The sequence below is a fragment of the Gavia stellata genome, chromosome 21 (assembly GCF_030936135.1).
Source record: "Gavia stellata isolate bGavSte3 chromosome 21, bGavSte3.hap2, whole genome shotgun sequence".
Lineage (NCBI taxonomy): Eukaryota > Metazoa > Chordata > Aves > Gaviiformes > Gaviidae > Gavia > Gavia stellata.
Window position 1 is genome coordinate 10,507,737 of NC_082614.1, and position 19,157 is coordinate 10,526,893.

Here is a 19,157-nt window from a genome sequence, read left to right on the forward strand (position 1 = left end):
AAACATTTAGGTGGCAACACTCTGCTCTCTCATACCTGCCTGACGGCTCTGCATGCTGCTTCGCAAATCTTAGCGCGGCTGCCTGCTCTTTCACGGCGCCTCCTCCGCCACCGCCGCCGGTAAGCGGGGAAGCTCGGGCGCAGCCGAGGAGTTACCTCAGAACCGCGGCACAGCTGCGCCGCCCGAGCAGCCGGCCTCGCCGTGACGTCAGCAGCGCGAGGCGGGCTCCCCAAGGGGATGGTTGCCGCGCCCGCCCGCTCCGCGCGGGGACGCGTACCCGTCCCCGCCCCTTTCTCCGCATGCGCAGCGCGGCCTGAGGGTGCCTTGACATTGGGCGGGGGGTGTGGGCGTGGCCGCTGCCCCTCGCAGCGCGGAGGGAGAGTGGGGAGGTGGCGCGGCCCGGCCCGTCTGCAGTGCCCGGCCGAGCGGGGCGGGAGGGAGCGAGCGAGGGGGAGGAGGCCCCGCCGACGGCGGGCCGCGCGCGGGCGGCCCGCAGCAGCGATCGAGGAGCAGCCGGGGAAGCCTCGGGGAGGCGCTGAGCCGCTGCGGGGATGAAGGACCGGCTGGCCGACCTGGCAGAGGTGAGGGCTCGGGCTTGGGGCAGGTCGGGAGCGGCGTGGCCGGCGGGGCGAGCGCGGAGAGCGGGGAGGCTCCCGGGGAAGGGCGGCGGCGGTGGGCTGAGGCGAAGAGCGGGGCGGGAGGGAGGGGACAAAGGCGGTGGAGTGCGGGGGGGCGAGGGCCGCGCGGGCCGTTATCGCCGCCTGAGGTAACGGTCAGCGGCGGGAAGGTTGGTGTTCCGCTGCGGGATCTGCGGAGCCGACGCCTCGGCCGCCTCCCTGCGGGCGGGGAGGTCTCCGGCTGCCGCACGCTGTTTCCCAGCTCCCTTCTCGGGCAGGGGGGCGGCTTCCTCCCGAGGGCCCGGGAGGCGCGTCGGAGCCTGGGGATCTGGCAGCAAAGTTCAAGCTTCTCCGGTTTTTATAGATCACCTTCCCTCGCTTCCTCCTGACCTCTGGCGCGTTTCAAACGTTAACGTTTTGAATGACAGATAAACTGGAGAATAATTTTGTTTTCGACCTGCCTGTGGTGTAGTGGGGTAGATTTCTCTGCTTGGGAACGGTTTAACCCGTAATGCGTCAAGAAAGCTATCTGCAGATTTTGTTTTCGGCTTGTTTACAAAATGGTAGCTGGTTATGTTTATACACTCTTTCTCTTTCCCTTATTTGTGCTTTGAAAACAGTATCCTAAAAAAGAAAGGGGAGTTGGAGGGAGGTACCATCATGTCTGCCTTCAACAGGATATGGCTTGGTTAAAATATTGGACTTTTTTTTCCTGAAAAGAAATGGAAATGGAGAACACAGAGGAGTTCCTGTGATAGTTCTAGGACTCCACATACATGTAGAAGTTGGGCTGTGTTGAGCTGCATGCACGTTTGGGGCTCGTTCATCTTAAAATTAAGTTCATATCTTCTGGATCACAAAATATGTTTTGGAAGCTCCATCTCTAGGCGATGGAATTACTAGTCTAGCTTCCTCTCTGAAAGGATGAATTGGCATCTGAAAAGTTTTCACATGATTAGATTACAGAACCTTTACCAGGAGAGATGTTTTGGAGTCATGCCAAAGAAATGTGTAATTTCTTTCAGGAATACTTCTTCCCTTGTCCTATTTCTAAACATGTTCGGGTTGTAGGAATATGTGCCAAATTTCAGTGATGGTGCACGCTTCCCAGAAAGAGGAAGCAGGAAACGGTGATCTGAATTTGCTTTTTAATTTATACTCTTAAAACACATAGACTTCATTCTGACTTGAGGGGAAGCAGCAGTGGTCTGTTGTATGGTTTTTCTAATTAAAAAAAAAAAAACCTAACTCCCCTCTTAGATATTGTTAGAAGTTTTTCAAGCAACTGTATATGGGGGGTTTTAAGCCAACTTTAGTATTTGACATCTGAAAACATTACTGTAGTGCAGCAAGCTACTAATTTAAACACGATGGTCAGTATTGCTGAAGTGCTTCACGTGTTCATCAACATAATTTTCACTGCCTGTGCAATTAACAAATAGCTTAGAGACTTAAAATTGAAGTTTTCTTCCAACTAGAAGAAAATGTTTAAGCATCAAATGAAGGTAGAAGTTATTGAAGATCCAGTCTACATTTTATCACTTAAAAGCGTGTAGTTGACGTGAAGTTTTGAAAAGTTGCGTACCCGAGGGAGATAGCTTTTGTAAAACTTGATTTCCACGGGGAACTTATGGAAGCAGCAACTTCCATCTTACATCTTTATCTGAAATATCAAAAAAGATCGTGTTTTTGTGAAGTGATTTTCCCTTACTAGTATAAATGCTTTGAACAGTGATCCTAGATCACATATAGATAAGATTGCTTTGAAAAAGAATAAATAATCTGAAGAAATAATGTATTAACATTTATTTGCCTATTTTCCAAACTGGTTTCAGTTTGATTAGTGTAGTTCCATTGTATTTTATTTGGCTAAATTATTAAGTGAAGGGTAGAGCATATACACTGTGGTTTTTAAACAGGCCTGGGCTTGCAGAATCTTCAGGTATAACACTGCCTTGCCTCTTTCCCTTCGTATAAGAATGTCATCGTGTATTTCTTTGGTTGTACCTTACATGGAAGTTCCATCCACTCCATTTCCCCCAAAGACCCAGTGTGATACACAAGTACTTTAAGAGATCTTAGTACTTCAGTCAATCTACACTGACCTGTTTTAACTAAATAAGGTATTGCCTTTAGCAGAAATGTAAATTTAAGTTTACATATCCTCATTTCTGTGTTCCTGGATTTTCTTTGACAGCAAGCAAACTATTTTGTCATTAAAAGTTGTAACGTTTTCCTAGATTTCCCCTTATAAAGAAGAGGGAGAAATGTTAGTTATCAATGTTTGTGGGCCAGTAACATAAAATTATCATAACTTCTTGATACTTCTGTTGATACACTGTATTAAGGCAGTTAAACAGTGCTAAAATAGTTGCTGGAGAAATTGTTGAAGACATGCAGATTATATAGCCTTCAGATAATGTTGCTTCTTCTTATGTTCTAGCTAGAAAAAGTCTTGTAAAGTACATGCTTTTTCAGAAGATAACAACCATAATTGTATTTGTCCACTTCTAGGGGATTATTTTAATGTCATTTCTAAATTATTCCAAGCAGGCCAAAATGAACTTCTTTTAGCTGTTTGAATTGTCCTTTAATACAATTAGTTGGACAATTGATCAATTTCCAGACTGGTTGTAGTTATTTTGAGCGCAAATGAGTATAAGATTAAAAGAAGAATAAAAGGTTCTCTCTAATCTAATACACTGTTTTCAGCAGTGGTTGATAGTAGATATTTAGGGAAGAAAAAAATCCAGGGCAAGTACATAGCAATGATTGTGTAAAATATTCTCCCAGCCTTCAGTGGTTTACTGTTCACAGATACAAGTCCATCTTAAAATGAGTTAAAAAGAGCTGTAGGATCTGTGTTCAGACACTCAGTTCAGCACATTCAGCCAGTGTCAGATACTAAAAACAGATGTCCTTTTAAAGGTCTGTTAATAAAACCCATTCAGACCTTTTTGTTATTGTTGTTAAACCATTTAAGAAAGAGATAACATGTAAACCTTCTCTGCTTAAGTGTGATATTTTAGATCTGAAGTTTGGGGTGCATTGTTCATATGGCTCAAAAATTACCATCTTGTTATATGCAGAGTTATCTATTGAAATCCTTTTTTCTTGCTTGATTGGTGAATCATTTTAAATACATGCTTTTTATATTTCTTTACTCTTGAGTGTAACTGAGGATATCTTAGGCACAACCTTTGAAAAATACATTTATATTTGATTGTAGCTTTTTTTTTTAAAACAAGGATCTGTAACTAGAACAGACTGCACTGATTTTTTTGTAAACTTTCTTGGGCATTCACTTAGCGCCCCCAAAACTGTTTAGGAATGAGTGAATAACCACAAAGTTACAAAAGTTAAAAGTGGTAGAATTGGGTGGTATGGAAAAAGGATTCTTTTCGGAAGGAGGAAAACATTACTGACTTCTTTTTTTTCCCCGAGTTAAACTCTTACATTAATCTTTTCAAAAAATTCCATGTTTCAACAGATGAGCTGTGTGTTTTCATGTCATAACAGCGTAAAGTAATTTCTTGTAGATGGTTACCATATGAGGTTTCTCTGGTTGTACAATAATGCTACTAAATGCATGTTAATGATTGACCTGCCAAAGTTGCCTGACAGATCTCCTTGGCTACTCTGATATAAAATAATTTCTTGAAACACTGATGTTATAAGGAGCAACTCTAGCACTCTATAAGCCACTTTTTGGGTCTGATTCATTGGGATGATGGTGGTCAGTCCTTGCAGCCTGTCAGATGAATACACGTGATCTGGACTGAGAAAAAACTAACCTTGATTGGAATTTCAAGGGCAAGTAATAGTCATGGTTTTAGGTCAAAAGCTGTTTTCAATTTCTAAGTTCAGTAATTAATTTGGTAAGATCTCTCAAACTTGCCTTATTTCTGCAATTCTATAAGGTATGGGAAGTGTCAGAAATTTCATAAACCATCAGGATAGCTGAGAAATGATACTGTTTGAAGAGCTGGATTCTGTCATATAAACCAACTTTTGTGGGAACTTGATACATTTTATAAGTTTATGAATGTTTATGGAGTTGTATGGCCCAGACTTTCAGTCCCAAGGTATGAGCTGCAAACAGACTTCATTAGGTTGCTCTTGGCATTGACATGAAACTTTTTACCAGTTTTTTGTGATACTGCTTATACTGACGAGGTAAGGTCTAGGAGAAACAATATGTTTCTGCTAAACTTGATGACAAAAGTGAGTTCTTGGTTGAATTGTCTGCTTGTCAAAAGAAGGGGTATCACTTAAGTTGAAGAGAGTTAGCAAATAAGCTGGTTTTTAGGTAAGTGGTGGTTTAAGTATGTAGAGAATAGAGGTTGACAAGTCATCAGGTGTCTTTCAAGTGCTGATGTTCAAGGTAGGCTGTCCATAAATCCTTCAGCAAATTGTAGACAGCTAATGGATCCGTCATTGGTGTCATTGCAACCAAATGTGAAAGTGAAATGAACGTGGAACTGACTGCAGAGTGGGTAATTGTGATTGCTTCCTTCCAGTCTAGCACCCACAAACAGGACTTCTGAGTAGGATTTTTTTATCTTTCATTTGTTTAAGATTCACTCAGGTGTTTAATGTTTTACTAAGATCTTCTGACCAAACTAAAAGCTGGCATGCTGAATCCCTTAGCTGATACTATTTTCATTATTTTTAGTTCAATTAACTAAACACAGGATGTGGTTATAAACAATTAGAAAGATTTTTCTTTACTCAGTAAATGTAAGCAGAAGGTGTTCTTTTACATAGATAATGAAATTAAATGTCTTTAAAGTGTAGCTCATTCTTAAATATTAACTTATAATTGGTAGCTTTGTAGCACTACAGTCTCTGGTGTGTGTACAGACTTACTTGTTTATTTGTATTAAGCAAGACTGTTAATTGATTATAATCCCTAAGGACAGATCTTTAATATTGAGTTCTAGCAATCATCTTCCCAAAATAACTACAAAAAGTCTTTAATGATACATAGCATTATGAGTGATTGGAGGGTGGTCCAGGAGAGCAATAATATCTAAATTCCTTTATTTCGGTTCAGGCATTATGGTTTCCCTGAGCATAAAAACCAGACGATTTCTGATAAACGTGTTGTCATAGGGCTTTATGAACTCCCTGAATTTGCAGGAAAGGAACTGTCAAAGTATAAGTAATAACTTTCCTTGAAGATTTGGGGCAGTCTTAGTAGGTTTCGATGCGTAGATCACATTGAGTATAACCTTCATTATTAGATAAAGAAGGGGTTTGACATTGGATTAAATTGCAGAATTGTCATGCAAATAATATACATCTCGCCTAATTTCATAAAACCAGAAACAAAGGGCTTATTGAGCAATAGGATCAGGGTTTAGGAACAGGAAGTGGGTGTTAAAAGGTCAAAGGCAGAGGGGCTTGTAAGAAAAAAGGAGTTTTGAACATGTAAATCCCTTGATGTTACTTGCCATCTAGGTTTTTTCTGGCAGATAACCCATTGACTTCATGGTAGAATAATACTTTGTTCTAATTTTGATTTGATGCAGTTCAAACAGTGTGCTCTACAGAGGGAACTAGAGAACATGGAAGCTGGAAGTCTTTGCCTTTATATGATGCATGTTAATTCTCTCTTCCTCTGAGCAAATTTGAATCTCGGTTATTGTCAAGATCCATATATTCTGCTGGGCTGGCTCAAGGGTTAGGGAAGCGTGACTCAGGGAACGCGTTGGGCTGTGTGCCCTGGAGATCTGTGAGAGCCTGTCAACTTGAGCTTCTGCCTCCTTGGCTGCTATTCTAAGGGTTTATTAATTATGTAATGCATGTATAGTTTAATGTAGCATCATTATGTCTAAATTAGTGTGGAATGGCAACACTGAAAACACCCATGGGCAAAACTAGTAAGCAGATGTTGATAACTTTTTGTTCTAGCTTTCACTAGATATTTAGCTTATTACATCACAAGTCAGTCATCAGCACCCCTCTTAGTATTTCTTTGAGAGGGTTTTATTTACTGTGTCAGTAAACCAAATATTATTTTCAGTTCATGTGGGACTCATTGTGGATGTATCTTTATGCTGTGAGAGAACATTTATATGCCAAATTGTATTTTAATAATTTTTATGACAGATAATGAAAACTGTGACATCACTTACAGACTGTTCTGTCCTGAAGTTGTTTATGGAGGAGTACATGCCTTAGCATTCACAACTTCGTGGTAGTCAGGTGACTTTCTTTGACCTCTCTGCTTATTTGTTCTTAGATGACAGTACTCAGAAGAGGAAAACTTACTTTTTGACTTTGCAGACTATTGACAAAAATGTGTATGCAGTAGCAATGTGGAAGAAGTTGTAGTTGTTTCCAAACAGTATCCTGAGTTTTATTTCATAGATTTGTTTTGTTACCTTTTACAGTGTAAAGGAAACGAAGATGGCGAGACAGTTATTGTTGAAAAAGACCATTTTATGGATGACTTTTTCCAACAGGTAAAGTTACAGTTTGCACCATGCATTAAAGACTTACAGTTTTCTTTCTGTGCCTTATAATTTCTGTAATTAGGTTTAACAATTCATCTACACACACATCCCAATATGCTTTGCAATGGTATGCTAAACCAAATGTTGGTAACACTTTTTGCTTGTTTATTTCAGGGTATTTTCTGTCTTTACTGCATAGAAGTGTTTTTAACTCCCTGTCAACAAGGAATTTGCTTATAGAATTTTAAAAACTTTTTAAATTAAGAATAGTAGCACTTAAGTTGTTGGCCATACAGAATGTATTTGCTATTATGAATACCATTTTTTCGTTAAAAAAAGTGCAAGCTGTTTAAATGTCAACATTTCTGCTGGGATTTCTGTCAGATACTTACAAATATTGCAATGAAATACTTTACGATTTTTAGTACCAAAGGTTTTTTTAAAAAAAAATCTTTGCTCTGAATTATTCTAATGTTTTCATGGCCATATTTCTCTTCCTCTAGGTTGAGGAACTTAGAAATAATATAGCAAAAATAGCACAAAATGTGGAAGAAGTGAAGAAGCAGCACAGCATTATCCTGTCAGCACCAAATCCTGAAGGAAGTGAGTATCACTTTTTTAGATTTCAGATATGTGTGGCTAGATATCCTGAAATAATTTTTTGTTTATTTAGCTATCTATAGAAATAGAACTTCAGGTGTTCAGAGTGCAAAATGTAACACAACTTATTAAAATATTTCCATATTTAATATTGAATTAATATTTTCATTTGCTTATTTTTACCTTTTTTCAGTCTCATTTGAATAAATACATTTTCAGAATATTTGTTGCATCATCAAAACCTTTGCTAGACCAAAACTCAGTTTAATATGGTATCTTGAAACTGAATTGTATCTTCAAAAACTTAGAGGCTACTTGCATTTCTTTTAATTTGTGAAAATGTTGAAGTTGTCAACTGAAGCTCACACAGTAGAGCCATCATCTTCTCTTTATTCTTCAGTAGGGGCAAGATCCTGTCTAACATGACAGCCAGCTGCTTCAGTGGTAGTAAGAGTTCCATGCTGGAGCCCTATTTTTAGAGGCTGTAACCCCAAAGCTGAAAGTGAAGATGTGCTTTCTGAAAAGAGAAGTCTAAAGTTTAGGGAACTTACCCAGAAACATGGAACCTTCTCTGTTCTCAACACTTCTCAATTTAAGGCATGCCTGGGTTTGTGGGCAGGATTTAAAGAAAAGGGAAGAAAAGATGCTGAGATATTCTTGAGGAATGTTGCAACGCTAACTTAACATTTATATTCTTGTTGATGAAAACTGAACTTTGGATGTTAGTTTTTCTTTTCTCCCTATTTTCTTTGTTTATTGATGGGCATATGTTTGTATCCTTACAAATGATTTTGCAGACTGTTTTTTGTCTTAACAATCGTATACAGTCAATGAGTCTCGGGTTTAATAGGGGTTCATCTGAATAAAATCTGTGGTCTCATCTCATTTATCAGCTTGTGTTTGTGCTAAGAATTGTGCTCGTTAATGCATCTGAACTGTGTAGGAACATGACGTTGCTTGTAAGTAATGTATGCGCTTGTGAATCTAATGTCTTCAGTAAGCCCAATAACAGAGATCTAGCTAAGTTCTTCATGAATACTCTGTATAGTAGCCTTCAAAAAATATAGGTAGTGCATGGTACAGTTATGTTAATAAGGTTAAAAGCAATGAGTCCGTGATAAACAACAGAACTAAAAAAATGTGAGGTAAATCTGTATTTTTCACTTGATAGACCTCAGCAAATGTTCACTTTGAACAGCAAATTAATATTGCCCTCAAAGTGTTACATTAAGAAAAAATGTGGAATACTTTATCACCTGGTTTAGTTGGTGATTTGGTAATAACATTTCCCAAGTGTAAGGGCCTGTCATAAGAAGCAGGAATCTGATAGTATGCTGTTATAAAAATCATATTTAAAGTATTTAGGAGTATAATAAACTACTTCTCTGCATGGTTGTAGTGAATACAATTATGAGATTGCAAGGTAGAGTTGTAGATGGTTGCTGGCTTACTATTACCAATCATTAACAGTTCTAAAAAAAAATAAATTTTTTTTTTTAAAGGAACAAAGGAAGAACTTGAAGAATTAAACGAGGAAATAAAGAAGATTGCTAATAAAATCCGAGCCAGGTTAAAGGGTAAGTTGTGAGGAGAAATAAAACTACTGTAGGTTGTGATGATTCAGGATGGTAGCAGTATTACAAATGTAATGCATTGCAGCTGAACTTCTAAACTTTTAAAAGCTGTGTTATGCATGCATAAATTGTATTGTACAGCTCTTTAAAAAGAAAAAAAAAAAGAGAACCACCTCCCTCCCAACTAATGTACAGCCCGTGTCAGTAACAGTATCGTCCCTTACTGTTATTCCTCTTTGGCAAGCTGCACCGCTGATAAATACCAGGTCTTAGCACAGCCTAGTTTGTGGAACAGGACAAAGAGTTTACTTGCTTTCAGAAATAACCTAGAAAATTACAATGCCAAGTAATTTCTCTGTATAGAAATGTATTCTGCAACTGAAGTGCTGTTTTTTGATCATGATGTTTTGGAACAAGATTAACTGCAAAAAGCCAGTCTCCATGGCATAAATGTCTATGTAGGGAATTGCTCTAGAGCACTGACTGTATTTTAAATTCAGACTAGCTAATTTTGCTGCGGCTTTCCCCTATGAATACGTCTTAATTGTTTAGCATAGGTTTTGAAATATATTGGGTGTTTTAATGTTACTATGTTACAATTACTATATGCTTTTGTCCTTCCATAAACACTAGGGTATGGTGTTTATTTTTTACACTGTAAGAGCAGCCCATTTTGTTGTACCTTTTGAAATTTTTCTGGAGTAGTAGACAGTAGTGTGACTGTTAAGTGTATTGAAGTAGTTACTGTGTTTTAAGATCTGTACCAATTATTGAAATTATTTCAAATTTTTATATATATATCACTGCCACCCCGCTCCTGCCCCTGAAATGTTAAACATGTCTGTGGGGAGCTTGTCCATGAAAAAAGGAATAATTAATAGTATTTACAAAGTAACTGAGCTACACTATTAAATAATTATACTGAACGTTGACTCATAATATTCTTGTATTGTTCTTAGCTATTGAACAAAGTTTTGATCAGGGCGAAAATGCTAATCGAACATCAGTGGACCTCAGGATAAGAAAAACACAGGTATGATCGCTTAATAAGTTTAAAGAAAATAAAAGGATTCTAGTAAATTGGAGAATGTGTTTCACTTTTCTGAAACAGTTTCAGAACTTCATGTTCTGTTTTGTTGGAATGTGAATACCACTTTCAGTTGTTGTCCGGTAGTATTTGCTGTATTAAAAATAAACGTTTTTGTTCCACATTTTTAAATCCTCAAAAAACAGCACTCTGTATTAGCTCACAAGTTTGTGGAGGTCATGACGGAATACAACGAGACCCAAACTCTTTTTCGAGAACGCAGCAAAGGTCGGATACAGAGACAATTAGAGATAAGTAAGTGACCTGACTACACTTTTTAAAAAAAGATTAATTGTGTTGTTAGTACCTCCCTTGTTTGTTATTACTTAAAGATGGTACAAAGCATGATACATCTTGGATATCATCTTGAAGCATGTGAGGGAAAAGAAACAGTTTTATCATATGGCATAAACTCTTTGATACTACTCTTCAGAACAACTGTAAAGAAAATAGAGAAAACTCACTAAATAATTTCTTTTATGTTCAAAATTATTAAAGAAAATATTTTTCCTTTGTTTCACCTATTTCCGATAAATGTTGGAACATTCATTCCAGCAAGTGTTATTAAAAGCCATGCCAAAATTAACATGCTAAACAGGACAACATCTTTTTGTGCTGTGCTATTTTTGTCAATAAGAACATTTGTTAAATTCAGTTGACAAATCAGTGCTGACATTATATGTACTCTAATCATTTGTTGACTGAATCACATTTGACTTATTTCATCATTAAATATTACAAGAAGTATTCAGAAAGGTACCTGACTACTCTGAACTACAGCATCTACCTCAGAATGTGTCCAAAAAAATCCATAACACCTTGCACCTAAAATTAGCCTTTTTGAATATCTCCTGTAAAAGCAAATATATTGCGGAAATATGAAATGCAAACAGAAAAGTTGGCAAGTTATAAGAAGATACTGCTTTTCATGTGCTTCTCAAATTTGTCATTAGCCTCTCATGCTAATGGTTCAATTCAGCATTTCAGTAAAGTTTATTGGGCAAGTTAAATTCTTCTTTACCTATATGTTTGAGGGGAGGAACCCTAATACCTCAGGACATGATTCTTTTAAGTTAATGTTGTTATGACTCAATTAGAGCCTTCAGCCTTTCCTCAGCACTAAAAATTTTAAAGCGGGTTTTGCAGCGTTCTTGGGTATTAACATCAGAAAGTAATAATCAAACTGTAACTTTCATCTGATAGGACAGAATTATATAAGTTATTACAGATATTCAACTTATTTTGCATCTGAAGAACAAGGATTTGATATGTAACTTTTAAAACTGTGCTATACAAATCACTTGAATGTGTTGTGTAACTTAACACTTGCATTTGTCATACCAGTGTGATCAATAGGATTCAGTTTGCTTAAACATGCAATAATAAACTACATCAATTGTTAGATGTATTATGAAAAGTAGAAATGAAGATATGCTGTAGGTAGCCATCTTCTCTATGTGGAATATGAATGTAATCCTGTGTTGGTAAAATCAAATTTACATAAAGGTTTTATTGCCCACACAGTGGTGGGGAGCGAGTAAATTAGATGCCAATGTGACATGATTGAATAGGTAAATATTGAATGTTATATAAATACTCTGTATCTCAAGTTCTTCCTTCTGAAGAACACTCCACTTTACAATGTATATATGGACCTTGCTAATGGTTCTGATCAAACTGAAATTTGACCAAACAAAAAACCCAAAACAAACAACAGAAAAACCCCCACCAACCAGGAATTCTTCATCGTTGCTTTGAATCTACATTTGGTTTCTGACTGTTAACTTGATGTTTTCTGTTTTTTTCATATGCAAAATCGCACTTGGTAATGGCTAAACACTACATTGTTTTATCCTGAAAAATGCTTAATACAAGAATTTTCTTTGTCATCCTTCTGGTATGGTAAAATTTTATGTTCAATAAGGAATAAGTGATGATATGTGAAGTACTGTTGTTTTTATCCTAGCTGGAAAGACCACCACTGATGAGGAGCTGGAAGAAATGTTAGAGAGTGGTAATCCTTCCATTTTCACTTCTGATGTATGTATTTCCGGTCCAGTTATGTGTCTCTTCTATTCTGCTGCTTCTGCTATTTAGAAGTGCGTCAGCACATATTTATTTATGTCCATATGTTTTTTGTTCTCCCAAAGATTATATCAGACTCTCAAATAACTAGGCAAGCTCTGAATGAAATTGAGTCAAGACACAAGGATATTATGAAACTGGAATCTAGTATACGAGAACTACATGAAATGTTTATGGATATGGCAATGTTTGTTGAGACTCAGGTAAATGAATCAATTCAAACACATTTACGTAAGGGGGATTTTTCTTCCTCAGTCTTCCTCTTTGAAATATGCAGAAACAATTGCTTATATTCAGATAATACAGACTTACAATGGGTTTTGACTGTGATTAGAATATATGAAAGCTAATCACTAAAGGTTTTTTCTTTTGTTTTAGACAAAAGTACAATCTAGACATACTTGTAATATATGCTATGAATAACTAAGCATAGACTTTCTTTTCAGTTGGTATACTGGATATTTTCTTCAACATGCTTGTATTGCAGTATGCTTGAATATTTTGTGCATGTTTAAGTAAGAACAACTCTATCCTGGAATGTTGCTAATATCTTGGAAATTTGGGATTCTCACAGACATGGTAAAGGACTACTGTGGTAGAATAAAATGTGCATTAGCAAGGATGTATGCAACTTGCACATAATACAAACTGTTATAACTAACATGAATGTAAAGGGATTGACAAGTCATTCGAGTTGTCTCATTCATAAGCTTTGTCTTGACATGTAAGTAAATTTGTTCTATTTGTAGTCCACATACCAATTACCTAACAAAAATGTTTTTAACTTCTGTTCTTAGAATTCTTTGAATTATGCAGGAAAGTGAAAAGAATAATGTTCAGGAGAGAAACTTTCCTGAAAAGGATTTTTTTTTTATTGAGTTTTGTTCTAGAAGTCTGTATTGCTTTAATATTAAATATATATCCAAGACAAATTGGTAGCAGTTTTCTTTTGAACTAGAAATGAGCAACAATTGCTTGTGCATCATTCTTTAATGCTTTGCTGTTTACTGCTGCTGATTATTTCTTCTGATGGACAGAAACACAGGTAATAGACTTACTGTAATTTTTCACCAATCCTCCATTTCATTACCAAATTTCATTCATCATAATTAATTTGAATTTGTTATGTATTGACATTCTAAACCCTCAGTTCTGAGGAACTTTTGAAGTTGCTATTGTATGTCTGCATTTTCTTAGATAACTGTTGAATCTTGTGTCAAAATAGTCAATATCCTTTCCCACTCCCAGGTATGTCAGGGATTTCTGATCTCTTTAGTATGTCAGTTTTAGTTTTGGCTGTTAAAACATACCTCATGTTCAAAGGTATGTTTTCAAGTGTTCAGTGTTTGTTCCTGCAAAAGGGAGAAACATGCCTGCCCTGCCCATGAATGTTCCTTGTTTGGTTAGAACTTTGAGCCCTTGCTTCTCATTCCCTTCTTCCTTTACACATCAAGGCAGAAAAAATGTCAGCCACTAATATGTACATTATTCACTTGTTTAAAATAATTGTTGATGTTCTATAGCCTTTCTTCTCTTAGGTTCATTAAACAAGGATCTGTGGATTCCAATAATAAAATTTTTTTTCTTCAAAATTTCATTTTAAGGGTGAAATGATCAACAACATAGAAAAGAACGTGATGAATGCATCAGATTATGTGGAACATGCAAAAGAAGAGACAAAAAAGGCAGTTAAATATCAAAGTAAAGCACGAAGGGTATGCTATCTTTCTGTAATTGTGCTAGTCAGTATATTAACTTAACACAGCGTGAAGTGACCTTCAGTTTTAGTTGAATTTTTGTTGTTGTTGTATTCAGTCCTTCAAGGTAGAATATATGCATTTTACTTTTTTGTAGTTGTGATATTTAAAATTTAGATTAGAAAACATTGTTATAAATGAGTATATAGCAGAGGAAGATTTACCAAAGGATTTTACAAACAAACAAAAAAACCCCATAATCTGGAAGAGATCAGAACATTTCCAATATGAATTAATTTGTTATAATTAATATTAAAAACTGGTATTACCAGTAGGGGACAGAAACTTCTTGTACTACACAAACAGATAAGCAATTCATGCACAGCTAAGGCTATGTTCACAATTTTCCGCTTAAAAAGCTGTCATTACAGAGTGTAAAAACCCCAAAAGAAGAATTAATATATTATGCTAGTAGATAAATTCACAGGTTCTTCTTATCACCTACCATGATACTTTAAATTATTCAGACTTTAAATAAGCTTAAAGGTTTTTGTATCTTTATCACTGGTAAACTTACCTGGATTTATAGCTATAAAATCACCATGTTAGCAGGAAAAATAAAATTACTGGTTTTGCTGAAGCAGGCTTACTTTTTTAGAATGCCATCTATAAATATTGTTTTTACAGATAACTACTTTGTACTCTAGGAAAAGTACTAGATTAGGGGGACCTTCCCTCTGGAAAGGGTGTGACGGTAAACCACGACACTCAATTTTGTGGAGGAATTGAGTTCAAAGTAATGTTCAGGCATTTTCCATTGGCATGGAAACTTGTTTTGTGTTTCAGTATCTTTCTTCCCATCAGAAAGCCAAATAACATATTCTGAAATCAAACTACTAGTAACTTAGATTTTTGTCCCTGTATGATTGCAAAGTGAGTTAAGTGTTCCTCTGACATTATTATTTCCCCTTTCAAGTTGCTGTGCAATTTTGTGAGGCTTTTTATGGTGAGTTGGATTTGAAGGAATAATATATCTTTATATAGATAGACAGATATCTACATATAGATAACATGCCTGTTACATTTAAAAAAAATTACTTAAGAAGTTTCAAAAGAGCCCACTTAATGTATTTGTAAATGGTAGTTTTATCATCTTTGATAACTATATAGGTATTAATCACACTAGTTTACCTGTAAACACTGTTTAAAAATGTTTATTCTTATGCATGCAAGAGTATACAGGTAAATCTATCTCAATTTGAGAATATTGCAGGCTTTAAAAATGAGTATGGATCTAAAAACTGACTATTTGAAAAATTGAAAATAAATGCAAGCCTTAATGTGCTTAATATTAATATAATAATACCTTGTTTTTTGACAGAAAATGTGGATAATTATCATTGTGTCATTGGTGTTGATTGCCATAATTGGTCTAATTATTGGTTTGTCTGTTGGTGTTCGGTGATGCTTGGATAACATCAGCATGCATGACTTCCTGCCAGTGTGGCAGTAAGTAACTAATCGACTAATTTTGCTTCTGTTTTGCTCTGGTAACTTGTATTGTTCTACTAATGCTTAATATCTGTACAGTTAGTATTGGGGGGGGTGCTTGAGATGCACCGGAGGATCTCTCTCTCTGCATGCTATAAAAGTGCTATGCATGTGAATATTGAAAACTGACATCTAGTGGTAAGCTGCTAAATTGACAGAATGCAGTCACTGCATCAGACTCGTAAACACAGAAGGAAATGAGACCAAAAAATCCAATTATTGTCTCACAGTCCTTTGATAATTTTTTAATTTTTTTTAATACTGAAATTTCACATCAGCAAATGATCTGCACTAAGATATGGAATACTAGTTACACTTGGAACTTTATCAAATGGTGTTTTCTATGGGTTTAAGTAGAGCTTCTGTAAAAGTAGTTGTCTGCAACCATGAAGTTGGCTATTACAGCTTACAGAACATGATGAAATTTCTTATTTCAAAGCTCTTTATTAATACTAGACTAAATGAAACAGTGGGAAATAACAATGTATTTGTAAAAGGAGGTCTGCAAAGATTCCAACTGGAATTTTAGGACATAAATTTGAGAATTCTTTCAATCTTCAGATTTTTGCTGTACTAATCTACCATTTCTTGTCAAGATAACACCTAGCCAGACTAAGTAGAAAATAGCAGTTAACTCTTCTGAGTCCAGTAGAAACTCAACTTTTTCCATGTAGTATCTTCAAACTATACATGAAGCACTATGAGCAGGATGTCATTTCAGACAGCTAATCAGGAATTCGGTTTTCTCTAACAACACTCTTTTAATATTGAAGGTTTTAGTTTTGATGTTAACAGTTTCTTCTCAGCTTTGGTTTATAGGCAGATAACAGGATTTACTGTATCATTGCTTGTAGTCAGAAATACCTGACCTAATGTCAGACTTTGATGCATTTGTATAGACCCACCTCTTTCCCCCGGCCCCTTCCTTGCAGCTCCTCTGAGCTATTACCTCTACACCATGTTTTTACTGACGTTTTATTGAATTCCAGTAAGTGTGCAACTGTAAAGGTTTGAGCAGGCTACAAATATTTATCCAAGGAGGGTGGCAGTAAGCAATGTTACTGTATTTAGACTTGACCTTGATAAGTGAAAGTTCACTATTGCATCTGGTTCTATATGTAATGATATTTATGGTAGTTGGGTATGAGTAATAACAATTATTCTGTGAAGCAAAATACAGAAATGTTAACACAGATAGTTCTATCTTGTAACTATGGTTACATGTATGTTAGAAAAGAAAGACTAACAATAGGAAATCATAGAAAGAAAATCCAAACACTCAATTAGGTATCAGTATTATTAATTTTCTGTGGCTATGCATGTATTTAAACAGTTCTGTATCTGACAAGGTATTTAAATCTCAACTGTTCTCTCTTTTTTGCAGAAATTGATGTTCATAATTATATGTGTAACTGTATTGCTTCTGATACTTGGAATTATCCTAGCAACAACACTATCATAGCAAGCACATTCCAAGAGATACGAACCTTCAGAAACTTCAAAATACATCTTCAGTAAAACCAAACCTTTGTTTAATAAATGATGCCTTACACTGTTCCATGATGATGACCTATCACTAATGGTTAAAAGTGAAAACAAAATCACTCTTAAAGTTTACTCATAAATGAAGATCAGAATGTATTAGGATATGTATGGATTTTCATCATAAACTATACATTTGTATGACTGAAACTTACTTCAGTTAAAAAAAATTAAGAGCAACTAAAGGTTTTTTTCATATGTCAGTGTTACAAACAGTTTAAATAGGGAGTTGAGAGACTATGTTTGGACTGTTTGGCTTTTTTTCCTATTGCTAATATAATTCTAATCACTAATTTTAGTACCTTACCAGTGCTGCTTTTTTTAGCACTCTTGTGAACATTTTTTTGAGATGTAGCCTTGTCTTTAAGTGTATTAATATTTAGTCACTTTAACCTATCTGAGCTTTATACTTAAAAATTTATCTCAAACAAGTGCTAAAATATTTTATCCTGAAAAGACTACTTATTTAATTGTCTGCCTATTGCATTACACTTGAGAAGGAAAAAAAAAGCTTTTTTACACTTTCCAGGTTTGTTTTTTTCTTTCAATGTGACTGAGGTTAATTGCTTTAAATGCTTTCTTGCCTTTATAATAAAAAGTTAATTGCAGCATTTCTGGTAAAAGAATGCAGCAATGAAGCACACCGTATTTGAACTTGAGCAGATAATTTTACAAATAATCCTTGTGCGAAGGAAGCTGATGGATCAGTTTAGACTTATTGTTCATATGAATATGACAAAAATCACACTCTTTCTCTGTAAAGCCAAGTCAAGATTTCTTATTCAGAAGCTTGCTAATGAATACAGCACATAGGGATAGACTCCCTCAGAAAAGTCTGAAACATAATACAAACTAAGACACTGATTTGTTGTGAAATTTGTCTTATATAACATATATGAAGTGTTTTAGTATATACATATCTGTTGTAGTGCTAGCTTGCAAGACTTGAAGGCTTGAAAGACTCCAAATGTAACCAAACAACTACATTTAATGTTACAGGTTATTTTTGTATTTTGTGTGTAAAATATTTGTAACTTGAATTTCTGACTTCTTATTGTTTAAGGATATCCATGTAGATATGTAGATATATTTACACTGTAAGAGAATTAGAGGGAAGTATAATGTGTGCCTTTTTAAACACAGTCTAAAACTACATTTGTCAATATTTCCACAATATTCAGCTATAATGTTAATTGCAGTAACTCAGTCCTAAAAGGTTAGAATCCTTAAACTTATGTTTTGTTGAAAGTGTCTGAGATCAAAGTTAGTCAGTAAACTATAATTCAGTCTGTTGACTTAATGAAATTCAGCAAAGTTTACAATTTATATTGTATGTATGAATATTCCTGCTTTGCTGTCCAAATATGCTGTGAATGTGCTGGAGCTATTCAGATGTCAAACATGTTTAAAAAAGAAAAAATATTATTATTGGTCTTTTTGCAAGTCGGCCATAAAGAAGTCACTTGAAAAATTTCAGCTTTGTTAATGAACAAATTTCTTTACCTCTAAGTCCAGAACACTCACCGATGTTTGTGAGGAAGTTTACATGCAAAGTAAGGAAAGATTGGTCGCCTTCGTACTTGTTCTAGGTAAAATATGTTTTTATTCTATAGTTTTCTAGATTTTTATCAGTAAATATTATTTATACAGATACACATATCAGATTGGGGGGAAAAAAAAAGTTCTGCTGTTTAACAGCTGGTTACCTAAAATGACCCCCAAAATCCTGTCATTTGAGTTTTTTATTTATAATGCAATAATTTTCCCATCAAGACCAGAAATTTGAATAGGCCACTCCATACTTTTTACTTGTTATACAGCTGCTTCAATGAGCTTGTTTTAAAACAAAACAAAACTTGTTTTTCACATGAACCTCTTTGTTATGTTGATGTTGGAGGGGAGTAAATCTCTAACCTATACACTAATAAATTTATCTAAGCAAG

The 19,157-nt window shown here is 35.8% G+C and overlaps 1 protein-coding gene across 2 annotated transcripts; it reads left to right on the forward strand.

Annotated features, from left to right (window-relative positions):
• The first annotated feature begins 502 nt into the window (after positions 1-502).
• On the forward strand, positions 503-19,157 carry STX2 (syntaxin 2). 2 transcript variants are annotated; one of them, XM_059827604.1, is made up of 11 exons: positions 503-581; positions 7,016-7,087; positions 7,582-7,681; positions 9,181-9,255; positions 10,212-10,285; positions 10,486-10,594; positions 12,306-12,379; positions 12,490-12,627; positions 14,029-14,139; positions 15,503-15,551; positions 17,057-19,157. In XM_059827604.1, exons 1-11 carry the CDS (start codon positions 552-554, stop codon positions 17,188-17,190), a joined length of 966 nt encoding a protein of 321 aa, XP_059683587.1. In that variant the 5' UTR covers positions 503-551; the 3' UTR covers positions 17,191-19,157. The 2 variants fall into 2 exon arrangements, with proteins under 2 accessions (XP_059683587.1, XP_059683588.1); XM_059827605.1 differs by lacking the exon at positions 15,503-15,551 and having other exon boundaries at positions 17,057-17,174.

Excerpts from the sequence above, each read along its gene's own strand:
- STX2 (XM_059827604.1), top strand. The coding sequence starts at position 552 with ATGAAGGACCGGCTGGCCGACCTGGCAGAG. Across the intron at positions 7,682-9,180 it reads AGCACCAAATCCTGAAGGAA|GAACAAAGGAAGAACTTGAA; the intron begins GTGAGTATCACT and ends TTTTTTTTAAAG. Across the intron at positions 9,256-10,211 it reads AATCCGAGCCAGGTTAAAGG|CTATTGAACAAAGTTTTGAT; the intron begins GTAAGTTGTGAG and ends TATTGTTCTTAG.